Source organism: Micromys minutus (genome assembly GCF_963924665.1).
Source record: "Micromys minutus genome assembly, chromosome: 12".
In the NCBI taxonomy this organism is placed as follows: Eukaryota; Metazoa; Chordata; class Mammalia; order Rodentia; family Muridae; genus Micromys; species Micromys minutus.
The window spans coordinates 31,493,605-31,509,696 of record NC_137981.1 but is presented as its reverse complement, the minus strand read 5'-3'; the positions used below and the strand labels follow the sequence as shown (position 1 = coordinate 31,509,696).

The 16,092-nt window shown below is 37.7% G+C and overlaps 1 protein-coding gene across 3 annotated transcripts in view; it reads left to right on the top strand.

The window, feature by feature from the left end:
- The first annotated feature begins 839 nt into the window (after window positions 1-839).
- TASOR (transcription activation suppressor) overlaps window positions 840-16,092 on the top strand; it is a 46,429-nt gene continuing 31,176 nt past the window's right edge. For all 3 annotated transcript variants that reach the window (XM_080926560.1, XM_080926562.1, XM_080926561.1), the window contains exons 1-6: window positions 840-1,272; window positions 9,707-9,852; window positions 11,447-11,539; window positions 12,728-12,800; window positions 13,184-13,275; window positions 13,802-13,963. In XM_080926560.1, the coding sequence (XP_080782686.1) occupies window positions 969-1,272; window positions 9,707-9,852; window positions 11,447-11,539; window positions 12,728-12,800; window positions 13,184-13,275; window positions 13,802-13,963 (870 nt within the window). In that variant the 5' untranslated portion in view covers window positions 840-968. The remainder of the gene's footprint in view (window positions 1,273-9,706; window positions 9,853-11,446; window positions 11,540-12,727; window positions 12,801-13,183; window positions 13,276-13,801; window positions 13,964-16,092) is intronic.

Below are 16,092 nucleotides of genomic sequence, written 5' to 3'. Positions count from 1 at the left end.
GTGGAAGAATCCCAAATACTGAACGTTTGCTTAGGTTGTACTGCAAACTAAAAGGACGACCAGTGCACAGGATCTATTAGAAAGGCAGAAAGTATGAAGGGAATAGGATGTCATCACCCTGCTTATCACTGGAGGCCATTTTCTTTTCTCTTCTCACTTCGTAACTTATTGTGTGTTTATAGGCTTCATGTGTGTAAGCGTTTTGCCTGTTATTTATGATAGAGCACAACATGCATGCCTAGTGCCCATTGAGGCCAGAAAAGGAAGTGGATCCACCTAGGTGACTAACGACTTGTTGAGTTGTAGTACGTATGCTGGGAATAGAACCCTGATCCTTTGGAAGAGCACCTCAGAGCGGACTGATTAATACGTCACAAAACCAGAATCAGCCAGTTATCTGCCAGGTTTGGTTCCCCGGAATACGGGAGGCGAGAAGGCGCTCGCTTGCAAAAGTAATGTCAGACCCTTCTGGGCTTGCCTCCATCAAACGCAATAAGGACAGGGCAGGGCCCAGGAATCTGCAGAATGCGGCCAAGCCCAGGCCCTCACGTTGGAGCGATGGCGTCGACGCTTTCCCCGCGAGTGGCTCTCTCCTCTTTTGGCGGGCTCGGCATCGCGAGGCTCCGCCCCCTGGAACGGTCTATCTGCATTCGCGGAGGCGGGCGCTGCATTCCTATTGGTAGAGCGGGTCAGCCGAGGCTCCGCCCCCTCCCGGGCCCGACGCGAGCACGTTAGGTAGCCGGGGCCGGTTAAAAAGCCGCCCGAGTCCGGAGCGGCTCCTGGGGCGAGAGGCACGCTTAGAGCCGCGGTGGCGGTTAAGAGGCGTCTCTGTGGCTGGAGTGCGGCCCACGGGGGCGGAGGGGCCGGGTGGGTCGAGAAGAACTCGGCGGCCTAGCCCGCCGCCCTTCCCCCCAACCCCCCGTCGACCTTGTGGGCGGAAGCTTCCTGGAGCGCCTCACGCCCGCGCGATGGCGACTGCTGCGGAGACGGAGGCCTCTTCGACGGACGCGAGCTGGGAAAACGGCGGCGGCGGCGGCCGAGACGACGGGATGAAGCCAGCGCTTCCGGAGCTTGAGTCCTCGCTACAAAATGGCGGCGGCGGCTTCTCCGCGGAGCTCGGCGGCGGCGCCGGGCCTGAGGAGAACCACGGCCATGAGGCGCCTCAGCACACCTCCGAGGCGGCCGCGGCCGCTCTGCCCAAAGGCGCCGAAGAGCCGGAAAGGCCTTTTAGGCGGAGTTTTCAGATTCCCAGGAAGAGCAGAGAAAAGAAAGGTGGTGCCTCCCCTTCCTCCCAACCCCTCTCTCTCTTCCCTCCCCCTCCATCTTTTCATTCGGACCTCTCTGTCTCCTCTTCCCACACCCATCCGAGACACGTAAACACGCACGCAAGCGCCAGCCGCCTCTCCCCCCTCACTGCCACGGCCGCCCAGCCGCCCTTGGTGCGAGAGGATAGGGCGGAACCACGCTCCGCCGCTCCCCTCTCTCCCCGTGGAAGTTGGAAGTAGCTCAGGTTTGAAGCGTTTCCATAAGGCTGCAGCTCCCCGAGAGGAAAGATGGTGCTTGGTGCCCCTCTTTTCCCCAAGCCCTGAAGGCAGAGAAGCTGATGGTGGCCTCCTAAAGATGCTTCTGAGAAGTCGGCTTGTGGAAATAGCCTGTGGCCATGGATTCTGAGGCTTTCTCCAAGGCCATTGCGTTCTAAGGACAAGTGTTTCCTCGCTGTGGAAATTCTTCAGCTCAGCTCTGTGTGTCTACTTGAAATGTGCTCGATGTCAGCGTCTTCTCTTATTTAGAAAAATCTCCATTAGTATATGCGCTCCATGAAGTTTTCCATCACACTTCATTTCCATGTAGTTTTTTTTTTTTTTTTTTGGAAAAGCATTAGCTTACATAGGTTTCTTCTGTATCACTCCAAGCCTAGTCTGACTTTTAAAGTCTACTCTTAGTTCCTAAATCGATTATCGGAACAGTTGGGTTAATTGCTTACTTTTTGAGGTCTTAGTACCATATTGTAAAACGTACAACATTGTTTTTATCCCCCTTAGAGTAGGTTTTGATTGATTGGTAATTTGGAATTTTCTGAACTTGACTTAAAATTTTTCTTACTTCTTGTTTTTAGATTATTTCCCAAAGCTTTCTTTTTTTTTCTTTTTTTTCTTTTTGTCATTTGAATCTGAAGATTTAGGATCTTGATTGAAACGATGCATCTGGGTAACCAACTCTCTTAGCACAACTGAGATTATGGAAATACAAAGAAAGTTCCTTTCTAGGATGACACAGCCAAGGAAATAGCATGAGAAACCATCCAGAGAAGGATGAAGTTGATCTTTGCCGACTGAAGTGAATGTTTCTAGAAATACTCTTTAAATGAGTTCATGTAATACTTAAAATACTTCAGGATGTACGGCAAGACAGTGAGTTCACTTGAGGTAGTTCAGGTGTGTGTGGCTGTGTTGATACAAGAAAAGTTACTCATCCCCAATGGCCAGTTCATAGAAAAAGTTGGAAGTACTTTTAACCAGGACCTCATAATGATAGCAGGGGCTTAACATTTTCAAGCAGTATCAAGTCTTTTTGACATTCTATTTTAGCATTTAAATGACCGAGACTGAACAAATCACCTTTAAAACAAGACATTTTTTTCTTTGTTTGTTTTGTTTTGGTTTTGGCAAGGGACCAGAGAACTGGTACAGAGTCCTTTAGGATTTTGTTTGAAATATAGTAAGGTGATATGTACTTCTTAAATTTCACAAGCCAGATCCAGAAGTTGCCCTAAAATGACTGCCCTTGAACATACTGAAAGTGGCACAGGGAATTAGGGAGTGTAAACCTCAGCTGCTTTCTCCATGGACTCTGATGTATTCCTTTGGGGGAGTGCTTACATTTTCCATTTTGCCTAGGGATACGATTTTTACTCTGTAAAGTAGGTTGTAATTAGCAAAGCATGGTAGATTAAAAAAAACTACTGAAAATAATTGTTAATATCTAGCTGTACACTAGGCAGCACTTGTTCAAATAGTACATAAACCAAAACTTAAAAAAAAAAAAAATCTCCTTACATCGCTAAGCCTTTGAAACTGAAATGCTCCTGTCTCAGCCTTCCTGCTAGGTGCAATTACAAATGTTATGATCTTTCTGTTAATACATTGCTTTCAAGTAATATTTTAACTATCTCAGATTTTAACTTAAATTGGGAGAAGTTAGTTTTTGGATTTCAACTTTTTACTATAAAAACATACTTTATCACTTTAGAACAGTTGCAAGAATGTTTCTTTGAGTTTTTGTTTTGTTTTGGGAGACAGTCTTACAGCCTTACATAGTCCTTGGAACTCATAGAAATCCACCTACCTCTGCCTTCAGAGTGCTGGGATTAAAATTGAACACCATGAGCAGTCTGTGTCTGTCTGTCTGTCTCTTTTTTTTCCCCTTCTCTTTTTAACACTTAATAAGCTGGTAGTATGCTATACTGTACAGTTGGTTGGAAGGAAAATAAAACACTATAGTGACTGTTAGTGTCCTAACATCATTGCTTAGAAGGTTTGAAAAGTATGTTGAGGATTTGGTTTGGTACTAATCGTCATCTGACGTACGAGCATATGAAATGTTTTATAGATAGGTCTTGAATTTTTCGCATCAGAAGTTTTGTTGTATTCATATTGTAGTAGTCTTAACTACTTTCTGGTGAAATTTAAAGTTAGGATGTTAATTTTTAAACTATTTCTTAAAATATTTCAAAGTTATATTTGAGATAGGTCTTACTACATAGCCCATGCTACCATCAAACATACAGCAATCCTCTTGTCTCAGGTTTCCTAAGTGCTATAGTTTCATACCTATAGGAACTTGTCCAACTCTTGACAGTTTACTTGATAATAGTATGACATCTAAATACATTTTAGTGGCATAATAATACTGGCAAGCAGTATTGTAATTGATTGGTTGTAGACATTGCTCTTTGTATATAATTAAATCACAATTCTTTGTGGTTGGTATTCGTCCATTTTACAGAAAAACTGAAGTACTGAGAAGTAAATTGTCACTTAATTAGTGGTGATGGTAGAGATGGAATTTGAATATATATTGACTACTCTGAACTATTCACCTGGAGCAAGGTTATTCCTAATTTTTATTTAGGGAGGCAGGGTTTATTTTGGCTCACAGTTTCAGGGTATAGTTGATCATGCTGAAAAGTCATAACAGTACAAACCTGGTGGTTAATCACATGACAATGCATCTGTAATCAGGAAGCAGAGAAAGATGAATGCCCCCTCCACCCCCACCCTCCCTCGAGGCAGGAGTTTCTCTATGTATTCCAAGCTGGCCTCAAACTCAAAACTTGGATACTACTACTTTAGCTTTCTAATACCACCATATATGGCTTTATAATCTAGAATTTAAGTTAGCTTTGGATTTGACCAGTTGTGAAATTGGAAAGTTTAGCATATATTCAACCTTGGGGAGAATTTTGAGATGGAAGGATTATGTTCCCTGTAAATAATGACAGATTATATGTTTTAAAAGATTTTGTATTTTAAATTTTTTTTCAGAGCAAATACAGATTTATTTATAGATAGAACTCCCAAGAGTGGGAGGGAGGCCAAGGGATAAATAACCTTATTTTCTGATTGTTGTGTGTTGTAATATTTATTGGTTGAGCTATTTTTTGTGTATAGAGAGTCAGAAAAGTTGCATTGGCTTGTAGATGGATTGCCATGTTTTATTCTACATCTAGTATGTCATCAAAAGTAAAATTAATAGTGGAATTTGACAGTAACTCCAAAGTTCTTGGGATAGACTAATGATACAGTTTCTTAAAAGATGTTCTAACAAAAATTGTCTTTTTTTTTTTTTTTTTTTAAAGACCAGCTCTTAATGTAACCAGGGATGGAGGGATGGATTTACTTCCTGCCTTCAACTTCTTAGTTGCTGAGATTGGACCTGGTTCTGCAGTTGTCTTTTTGAGTCATGGTGTTTTAGTTGGATATAGATAACTGGATTTTGAAAACTGATTTTTCTCTATATAGACAAAAACTTGGACAGGAAATTTTTCATTCGTACTGGTGCATGTTGACTTATGCCAGTGTATTTGTTACTGATAGTGCTGTGTTCATTCAGCATTGATGTAGAGATAAAAACACATTCTTAAAACATAGGTAGTAATTTTTTAGATAGAAAAATCATTTAAAATTCAGTTATGAACAGATGGAGTCACATTGTATAATGATAATTAAGGCCAGTAGATACCAGCCTTGGATTCAGAATTACAGACCAAGTTTGGTCACTAGCTCCTTCACTAATTATTTAATTTTCTCATGTAGCTCATGCTAGCTTTGTACTTTTTTTAAAAAAATTATTAACATATATACAGTAATGTGTTATGGGTTTCATTATGACATCTTCATTCATGTACATGATGTCATCATAACCTCATTAACCTGCTTTTGTGCTTCTCCAAACACTTTAATATTTAAAAAATAAATATGGGTATTTTGTCTGCATGTCTGTTACCACAAGCCTGCCGTCAGATCCTCTGGAACTGGAGTTAGAGTTGTGAGCTGCCATGTGGGTGCTGGGGACTTAAGCCAATGTCTTCTGGAAGAACTGCCAGTACTCATCCCTTGAGCCATCTTTCTAACCCTTCCATTTACTAATCCCAACTATTTCCTTTCCCAAATTTTTTTGGGGGTGTTGGTGTTTAGGGTTGTTTACAGCATGGGCACCCCAGTCTATACCAGAGAATCTTCCCCTTGCATCAACCATTAGTGGCATAAATCTTCAGAGAGGGATGGAGGTCTATCATTCCTTCTCAGTCTTGTATAGATCATAAATAGGCAGTCACAACTTGAGTTAGCCATGCTTTGTCTGGAAGTTACACATACGTGCATACCCTTTTACCAACTTATACATTCTAAGTATCCAATCCATTCTTACTGTTGCTAAATGTTAGAGGGAGTGACAGATGTTCCATTTATGATTAGCATTCAGCAGTTATTCTCTGCTTTAACAATCACCTCTGCAAAATGAAGCTTCTCTCATTGGAGCTGACAGCAGCACTATTCTGTGAGCTTGCCTTGAATTTCTGATGCTCCTGTCTTGGCTCCCTAAGTGCTGCAATTATGGATATATATGCTACCTCATTCAGCTGGTATTCTTTGTGGTGATCTTGTGGTTCTGGGGATGGAACTTAGACTTCTTGCTTGTCAGGTCAACGCTCTACTAGTGAGAAATATCGAGTTTCATCCATTGGGTAGTTATAATTTTAGATCCAAAACTTTACCTTCTTATTGTTTACATGTTTTGATAGTAGTATGCCTTGTTTTCTAAAGCTTAACATATCATGTATATACAGTACAGGAATATCTGTGCTGACACAAATTGGTCAAAGATAATGGAGGAAAATGTTCTTTTGATTAAAGAACAAAGATGCTATTTTTTGGACCTATTGCCAATTGCTTAAATGTATGTTCTTTTTTTTGTGTGTATTATGTGGGTATGGCTAAAGGGATAGGACCAGGGCTTCTATGCTTGGCCAGCACTCAACCATTGACTTCTATCACTAGCTATCTTTTCACTCCCCACTCCCATCTACAACCCTACCCCCCTACTCCAAATTGGGGTTTCTCTGTATATCCCTGGCTGTCCTTGAACTCCAGCATCTGGTTTTTTATGTAGCTTCCAGGGATCCACATTCAGGTCATCAGGCTTACACAGCCCTCTTACCAACCAACTTTATTTTTTCAGTTGTATTATAGTAACTATGTTGGCTTTATTCCTCAGGATGCTTGTACATGTTTAGTCTTAAAGTAGGTACACACTTGCTTTTATCTAGCACACATTGTTATGATAACATGTAATCAAAACGACTTTTCATTTTTAGAGCTACTATTGTGATACATACCTATTGGTTAAAGAATCAGGTATGTCACCAGGGGGTGATGGTAACCCATGCCTTTAATCCCAGCACTCAGGAGGCAGAGACCAATGTAGAGGGGTCTCTAGTTTGAGGCTAGCCTGGTTTAGAATTCCAGAATAGCCAGGGCTACATGGAGAAACCCTAACTTGAACCTGTTCCCCTTCCCCCCCATGGATATGTCATTTGGCATTGTATCCTTTATAGTCTAATAAAGATTAATTGAAAGTATAGTAAAACAGCTTATTTATAGTTATCTTTTAAGTGGCATACTTCTAAGAGTATATATGAAGTTGAGTGATGGTGGTACATGCTTACAATTCTAGTATTTGGGACGCTGAGACTGGAAGATTTTTTTGAGGTCAGCCCAGGATACATAGTGAATCTCAGACTATTACAAACTTTTGTAGGACCTTGTGTCAAAATATAAATGTATGCACAGCAGTATTTTCAGTGGAACCCAAGAGTTACTTTTAATAGTTATTGACCTTGAAATGTCTTGAAAAATACAGGTTTTTCTTTTTAAATTTAGGGGAAGTTTATATATACTGATGTGGTTTTCAAAATTTATTAAATGAAAATTTTCATGTATACATTAGAAACTTCAGGTTGTTAGGATAAATTATTTTTGTTTGCTGGCTTTTTTTGTTTGTTTTGAGATGGGATCTCACTATGTGGCCCTGGCTGGCCTGGAACTGAGTCTAGATCAAACTGGTCTCAAACTTAGAGAGATCTGCCTACCTCTGTTTTCTGATGTGTTATAAAAACTCCATTGCCAGAGAGCTGTCTCATGCAATTTGATTTTGATTCCTAGAACCACAGTTGATGGGAGAACCATCTGAAAATTGTTATCTGACCTCTACATGCATATCTTGGCATGAGTGTACCCATGCTCATTTATGTACACCCACTTTGAGTCAAATGTTTGTATTTTCAGGATGTGGGAGACTTTGAAAGGATTTGAGGTTAGACTTGGCTGCCCAGTGAGAACTTTTATCAGAGATGGAAAAGAACATTAAGTGGACTATAGACTACTGAAAACTTAATTGTTAACTGTGTTAACTGTGCACAGGTGCTCTATTCTGTTTTGTGCTTTCATAAGGGCCTATGACTCACCGAAAAATGATACTCAGACTCAAATAGTGTGCAAGGACAAAGAGTGTTTATTCTGCAGAAATTACAGCATGCAGGGGTCTCCATCTACCAAAATGGACATGTTGAGTGAGCTTACAGGCTCACTTTTAAAACCTTTGAGGGGAATTCCAGGGGGGAGTGAGTGACCTTTCCCTTTCTCTACCTCGATTGGTTGGCACTATTATTCAGGATATGGGTATGTCCTTGGGTTTGGTCATGGGTTTGGTTCTGGGGAATTTGGGAGTTTTTCTGAAACCTTGGCTAATTCAATTGGCTCAGGCCAGGTGTTGGAGCAGCTTGGCTGCCCCCTAGAGGTGGTTCTTGGAATTTGGCTTGTTTTGGATTTGTCCAGTATTAGGAAACAGAAACTAGTCTAGTACTTAGACTGTCAGTTTGGAGCCTGTCATGGCATCTGCCTGGCTTAGCCCTCTGGTTCTCTTATTGCCTTCCCACTTTTCTCTTGTGTACTGCCTTACGTAAAGTATTTGACATACAATAGTTATTAGGAGAACTGCAGTTTTCCAGTTCACAATAAACTGGGTTTTTGATTAAGTTACATATGATCTACTACAAAGCCAGGACAAATCTGATATTTCAGTTTTTATTCAAACTCTGCAACTCTTGCTGTTTGCTAGTACTGGGCATTGCACCTAGTTTTTGAAGCATGCTAGAAAAAAATGTTCTATTGCGTTTTACTTTTTATTTTGAAGACAAGTCTCACTAAGTTTTCAGGCCGTCATTGAACTTGCTCTGTACTTAGCTATCAAGTAGCTAGGATAAGGTGGTGCACACCCTTAATCCTGGCATTTGAGAGGAAGAGGCACCCAGATCTCTGAGTTCAAGGCTAGCCTGTTCTACAGACTTGAGTTTCAGGACTACACAAAGAAACCCTGTTTTCAAAAACACAACAGAAGATTCTGACTGTTCTCAAAGCCCCTTCATCTTAGCATTTGGTACTTAAATGTTTTATTTTATATTGATAATAAAGCTATTTGAATATTGTATATTACTTTATTCTATAGACCAGGCTGCCTCAAAGTTTTGATTATCCTCTTGTTTTCTGATTATCTTCTTATCTCTGCCCCTTAAATGTAAGGATTATTGACATGAGCTACTATATTGGGTTTATGCTTTTATTGTAAAGCTTTATAGTTAGTTGCTCAACTGCCATAGTCTAAAACATGCTTTTTTTCATTGCAGTGTAAATAGGGATTGAGACAAGTTGAGTGCATGCATAGGTTCTTGTGAGAGTTTAAGCAATTTAGATTGCTTTATGGTTTTATATCCTTTAGTTTTATAAAACTGTAACCATTTTTATATATGAGACCAGGTCATCATTGTTTAAAAGAACTAGTTAAAAAACAATTTGTGTGTATGTGTGTGCATGCACATCTACACCTGGTTATACAAGTGGAGGACAGAGGACAACTTTTTGCAGGGATTTTAGGGATCCAGTTCTGGTCAGGTATATGCAGCAAGCTGTTTACCTGTTGAGCCATGTAGGTGGTTATCTTCAGTGAGTTCTAATAACTTTTGTATGTTATAAAATAAAGTAGCTGTTGGTGCCTTTTGTTCATTTGAAGTTAAATTTAAAAAACTACAGTAACAGAAAAAGTACATTTATGATAGAATAATCTTACAATGTTTTTTTTTTTTTTTAAATAGCTCTTTTCCAGCCATTAACTCCAAGCTCTCGAGAATTTGAAGATGTTTTAAATATTCTCCATTCATCTTACCTTGAACCATCCTCAGCAACAAATTTTAATTATAGACGAGCTTGCTTGATACATAATGAACTTTTGGAAAAAGAGGTATGTATTTAGCCTGGGGAAAAATCCTTTTTTTTAAGAAGTGCTTTTTTTCCTTTTTATAAGGAAAGGTTACATAAAAGACAGATGAAAATATTTTAAATGATTTCTTCTTGGTACTAGGAATTAACTTAAGACTAAAGAAATGTTCTACCTCTGAGATACACCCACACTCCTAAATTATGTCTTATTGATCGATATACTTTTTTTAGCTACTGGGTTAAATTGTTACTGATGTGTAGTTAACCAGAATCCTGAAATAAGTCATCCACATAAGGATACTTTACTATAGAGTATTTAGTTGTAAATTTACAATTAAGATTTTTTCCTTTTTTCCCCCCTTTCGGATTTATAAAAGTTTTTTTTTTTTTTTTTAAAGTCAGGGGTCTTATCCTAGTCCAGAGTGGCTTAGAACTCATTGAGCGGTCAGATTGACTTTGAACATAAAAGTGATCCTCCTGTCTCAGCTTTCCAAGAGTTATACTTGTAGGGGTAAATTGTTGTGGCACCCCCTTCCCCATAGAAATTTTTACTGGAAAAAAGTATGTACAAAGGGCATCAGTTGACAATGAATACTCATTTCATATTCAAATTATATGTTCTTTGAATTTTTTTTTTAAAGATTTATTTATTTATTGTATATGAGTACACTATAGCTGTCTTCAGACACACCAGAAGAGGGCATCAGATTCTGTTACAGATGATTGTGAGCCCCCATGTGGTTGCTGGGAATTGAACTCAGGACCTTTAGAAGAACAGTCAGTGCTCTTAACCGCTGAGCCATCTCTCCAGCCCCTCTTTGAATTTAATATAGGAAAAGCCAGCATGTATGATTTTGAGGTAACACAAATGGAACTTTAGAATTTTTACTATTTACTGATTTTTAATGGATGTGAAATATTACAGAGTTTGGTTTTATACCAATTGATTAATGATGTACTACCAAATTTCAACTGAAAACTTTCTGAAGGGCACTGTTAAAGTTCCTAAAAAAAATAAAAATAAAAATGTGATAGTTTAATGTAGTTTCATGGTATGGTAGGAATTGTGTATGGAAATTTTATCTGAAGTTATATAATTGAGATAGCCTGAATACAGATACAAAAATGCTAGTTAGGTTGTAGTTTAAATAGATAGAGGTTTGAATCTCAAAGTAAATCCAACAGTTTAGATTACTTGACTAGTATGCAGCACACAGTTTAGTCAGCATTCTGTTCTGTAACAGAGGCTGTTCTTGAACTCAGGGACTGCTAGTTTTAAGTGCCACTATATCTGGCTTAAATGCATTAAACTACCTATTACATTCAGTATGCCATGTAAAGTGGGAGATGCAAAGATTAAACAAAATTCTTGAGGAGATTGGGAATATAGTTAATTTTTAATAGAAAATTAGCTAACATTAGTGAATACCTAGATACTTTTGACTATTGTGTTGGGAGTTAAAATGGGAAGAAATAAAATTGAAGATTGAAGAGCAGAAAGCATAGAGATTTTTATTTTGATAGATTTGTGATTTCTTAAAAAAACTTCTTTAATTCTAACCTTAATGAAACAATCATGCTAAGTAGTTACAGATTTAATTTTTTTTTTTTTTAAGTTTACAGAAAAGAGAAGAGAATTGAAATTTGATGGTCGTTTAGATAAGGAGCTTTCAGAATCTTATGCATTTCTCATGGTTGATAGGTACCAGGTAAGATAATTGTATCCATTGATAGTTACTTGTTTCTCCATTATTCATTTGATAAAGTTAAGAACTTTTTTTTTTCTGTTTTTCTATGGAGGTGGGGAGAAGAGTGAGAATGTGGAATTCAAGTTGTCAGTCTTGGTGGTAGGTGCCTTTACCTACTGAGAGTCTTACTAGTTATTTAATTTCTTTATTCACTTTATATTCCCTTGTATATATTTTTATTAAAGTATGTGGTGTGTGCATATTAGTTCGGGTAGGTATTGAATTTACTGAAGCTAGAGTTATAGGCAATGTTGACATGAATGCTGGGAATTCATACGAGTTTTCCAGAAGAACAAGCAGTATGAGCTCTTAACCACTGACCTGTCTCTCCAGTATTGTTTGTTTGCTTTTTGGGGGACTGAGGGGGTATCTTGCTATATATCTCAGGTTGTCTTTCCTTGAACTTAGAGGCATCTTGCTGCCAGTCATTTGGGGTTACAGACATTCACTGTAACCTAACGTTTTTACTAACATATAAGTAGAAGAAGTAATTCAGAAGGGCAAAATAATGTTTTGTAATTTCTTTTTCAAATGTAATCATTGTTTCTTTGATCACTTCTGTTTCTTTTCCCTAGAATATGCTTGATTAAACATTTTTTATGAAAACAAGATTGTCTTATATAATGCTGATTCTGTGTTTTTAAAGCCATTTCCCCCCTTAATTAATGTTTTCTTTAAATATTTTGCCTGAGGCTAGAGAGGTGGTTCAGAGGTTAAGAGCACTTGCTACTCTTCAAGAGGACTTGAGTTCAATTCCTAGCAACTATATTGGTTAGTTCACAAAGCATCTCTAAGTTCAGCTCCAGAGAATATATTGCCAGTGTTTGAGGACACTGCCACACACAAATGCATAATTCACATAACTAAAAATACAAAAAAAAAAAAATCTTGAAAAAGGATATGTAAATATTTTGCTGGTCTTAATTCTCTTTTGTTGGCGAGAGTATCTGTGACAAGTAACATAAATAAAGATGAATTTCTGATAGGATAAACTTCAGAATTTAAGCTAGTTTTACATTGACACTTACAAGTTAGCTGAAATCTATGTGTGAAAATTTTAATTATAGTTTAGAAAATGACATTTTGAAATTTTACAAATTAACTTTTCTTGTTAATTTGATTTTAAACTGAAATGTTTTGTTTACATAGGTTCAGAGCATATGTGAGAAAGGATTGCAGGTGGGCCAATCCAAAATAACAGTTCTTGGCAGTCCTTCTATGGGTAATGTTTTCTTGTTTCTCATTTGTACTTATCTATTAAGTTGCCATTTAAAATCTTAAATGTAGTCTTCCTGTAGTGAGTAGTTAAATTGGTATGCTTTTCATATTTTTAAATAAGGAGACTAGTATTAAGTTCTGAAATATAACACTGGTTTTATTTCTTTGTTTCTGATTTTTATATACTTAAATTGATCAAATGTTACTGTTTAGAATGTTTTATTCTGGTCAAAATGATTTTGAAAAATTTGATTTATGTTTTACTGACTTTAGTATTGTTTTTAAAAGATTGTCATGCCTTCTATTCCTTTTATCATTTGTTAAATAATTGATTTTTTAATTTAAAATTGATTGTTTACATTCAAATTATTTTTCTCTTTCTGTTAGGTATCTATCTTTGTAGGTATGCAGATCTCTTACAGGCTAATCCTTTGGAAGCAGGGGCAGTAGGCGATGTTGTTATTTTTAAAATAATGAAGGTAATTTTAACTTGTATTTGTACATATCAAAAGCAACATTTAACTTGGACTTAAATTTTAAGTGATCTCATGACTTCAGGAGTTTGAGTTAAAAGGCTATATTTGGTAGTATATGAGGAGTTGCTATCTTAAAAGACTACCTTAGTGATTGATTTGTTGTCTTTTAGATTATGTTAATTTATTAATGTCTATGTTGTGGTACACATGCCACAGGATTCGTGTGAAGATCAGAGAAAGACTAACATCAGGGGTGTTCTTCCTTCAGCCTGTGGATAATTGAGACTCAAACTCAGGTCATCAGGGTTAGGGTTGTTTTTACCTGCTGAACTATGTCACTGCCAGTATTCCCCACCCCTCCACCCCCATTTTCCAAAGGAAAGAATAAAAAAAAGAGAGAGTAACATGTTGGTGATGTAAGTAGTTAACAGTTTAGCACTTGTATTTCTCCTTTAGTATAAAGTATTGTAGCATATAGTAAAAATCAGGTTAAGCAGACACTTAAAATGTTTTATTTTTATTTTTTTAGGGTAAAATAAAGAGCATTTATGATCCTCTGAGTGTAAAAAACTTGGAATCCATGTTAAGTAAAAATGCTTTGGACCCTACACCAAAGCATGAATGTCATATGTCTAAAAATGCTAGTAGAATTACATCCCTTTTGGCATATAGAGCTTATGAGCTTACTCAGGTATGTACTTGGATCTATTTAATGTGAAAGATGTATTTATGTGTGTCTGTCTTTCTGTGTGTGCATACAGATGCTTGCACTTGTGGGCTTGTAGGCTAAAAGAAAAGGGGATCAGATCAGAGTTGGAGGTATAGGATACTCACCTGGCTTGTTAAGAAGGTACTGGGACCCAAACTATAGTCTTCGTGGTCAAACAAGCAAGCATTTTTAACTGCTGAACCATCTCATGGCATCACCTCTTGAATTGTCTGCCTTTCAGGGCCGTAGAAATACCTCATTGGTGAATAAAATACCATTTGGTTTTCAAAGTAAAGGTCAAGCCCCTTGATTATTTTAATTCACAACTCTATGTTCTACTGATTTATTAGAATGCAGACTTAGTGTTTTTTTTAAGTCTTAATGAATATTCAGAAAACTATATGTAGTTTTATTCTCTTTTCTAAAAAAATTTTTTAAAGACATCTTAGTATGTATCTTAGAACTCTTATGTAGATCAGGCTGACTTTGAACTCAGAAAGTTCTGCCTGCCTCTGCCTTCTTAGTGCTGGTATTAAAGGAGAGTACTGACATGCTTAGTAGCATTTTGTTAATGATGTTTGTTTCTGTTGTTTTTGAGACAAGTTCTCACTTGTCATCTTGGCTGGCTTGAAACTCACTGTGTATGCTGGACTGGTTTTGAATTCACTGAGACATCTCTCTTGGCTCAGCTTCCCAAATGGTGGGATTAAAGGTGTGTGCCACAACCCTACTAGGTCTTATGTAGGTCCATCCTGGTCTCAAACTTGCTATATACTATAGGCTAGTCTTGGGGCTCTTTCCTGATACTCTTTTTTTTCCTTGTCTGGCTTTTTTTAAAAAAGAAATACTGGGTATTGTTATAGCTTAGGCTGACCTCAAAATAATCATCCTCTTGTATCAACCTCCTGAGTCTTGGGGAAATCCTGAGTGCTAGGAAAGACTATTTCTCTTGCTCTCTGCATTTCTTAGTTGCTTGTAGTTTTATCTAGGGTTGAGGCCTTATGAGCTTTCTCCCATAACAAGTATGTAAAAGATACATGCTAACATTAGTGTTGTTAACCTACTTTATATTAAAATAATGTTATTTTAAAATTTTCATGCATCATATTTTAATCATTCTTTTTGTTTTCCCAATTCCTTCCAGATCTTTTTCTCTTCCCTACCCACCCAACTCCATTTTTTTTTCTCAAAAATAAATAAAATAAAATAAAATAAGATAAAATAAACAACAACAACAACAAAAAGCCAAGTAAGTCAGAAAGTACCAAACCCAAATAAAGTGAATACAAAAAACACAGACTGTTTTGTGTTGGACAGCTACTCCTAGGCATGGGACCTGTCATGGAGTATGGTTATTATAATTATAATTGATTTTCCCTTTTCTGACAGGTATCATTTGCAAATAGTTTCTTAGTTAGTGGTGGACTTTTGTGTCTACTTCCCTTTCTTGGTACTGGTATACTGTCTGTTGATTTGTGTGGGTATTTTATATGCTGCCAGTCTCTTTTATATGCCACCAATCTCTTGAGTTCACATGTGTATCAATCCTGTTGTAGCTAGATAATGCTGTTTCCTTGGAATCTTCTACCTCTCTAGTTCTTAAAATTGTTCTTCATTTCTTCCCGTAGATCCTTGAGCCTTGAGGAAGGAGGGCTATGATAAAGACATCCCATTTAGGACTGAGTGCCACGAAGTCACTCTCTAGACATTGTCCAGTTGTGGGTCTCTGTTAATTGAACTGTCACGTACTGTAAGAATCTTCTCTTGGGAGGGTCGAGTGATGCACTGGTCTTTGGGCATGGCCCTAGGTCACGACGAGGGATTTTATTAATTGTTCAGTTAGCAGAATAATAGTACTAGGTTTTCCACTAGGGCTCATGACCTATTTAGAATCAGATTCTTGGCCACTTTAGCAGTGATAGGGAATCATTTTATGGAGTGTACCTTAAATCGAATTGAAAAGTGTTTGGTTACTCCATTTTCAATTATAACATTTGTGCTACTGTTGTACTAGCATATCTTGCAGGCAGGTTGCTGTTGGTCAAAGAGTATAGCTGGTCAGTACTGATTATTACTTTTTTATTAGTGTGCATACTACCTTTTAGCTCTGT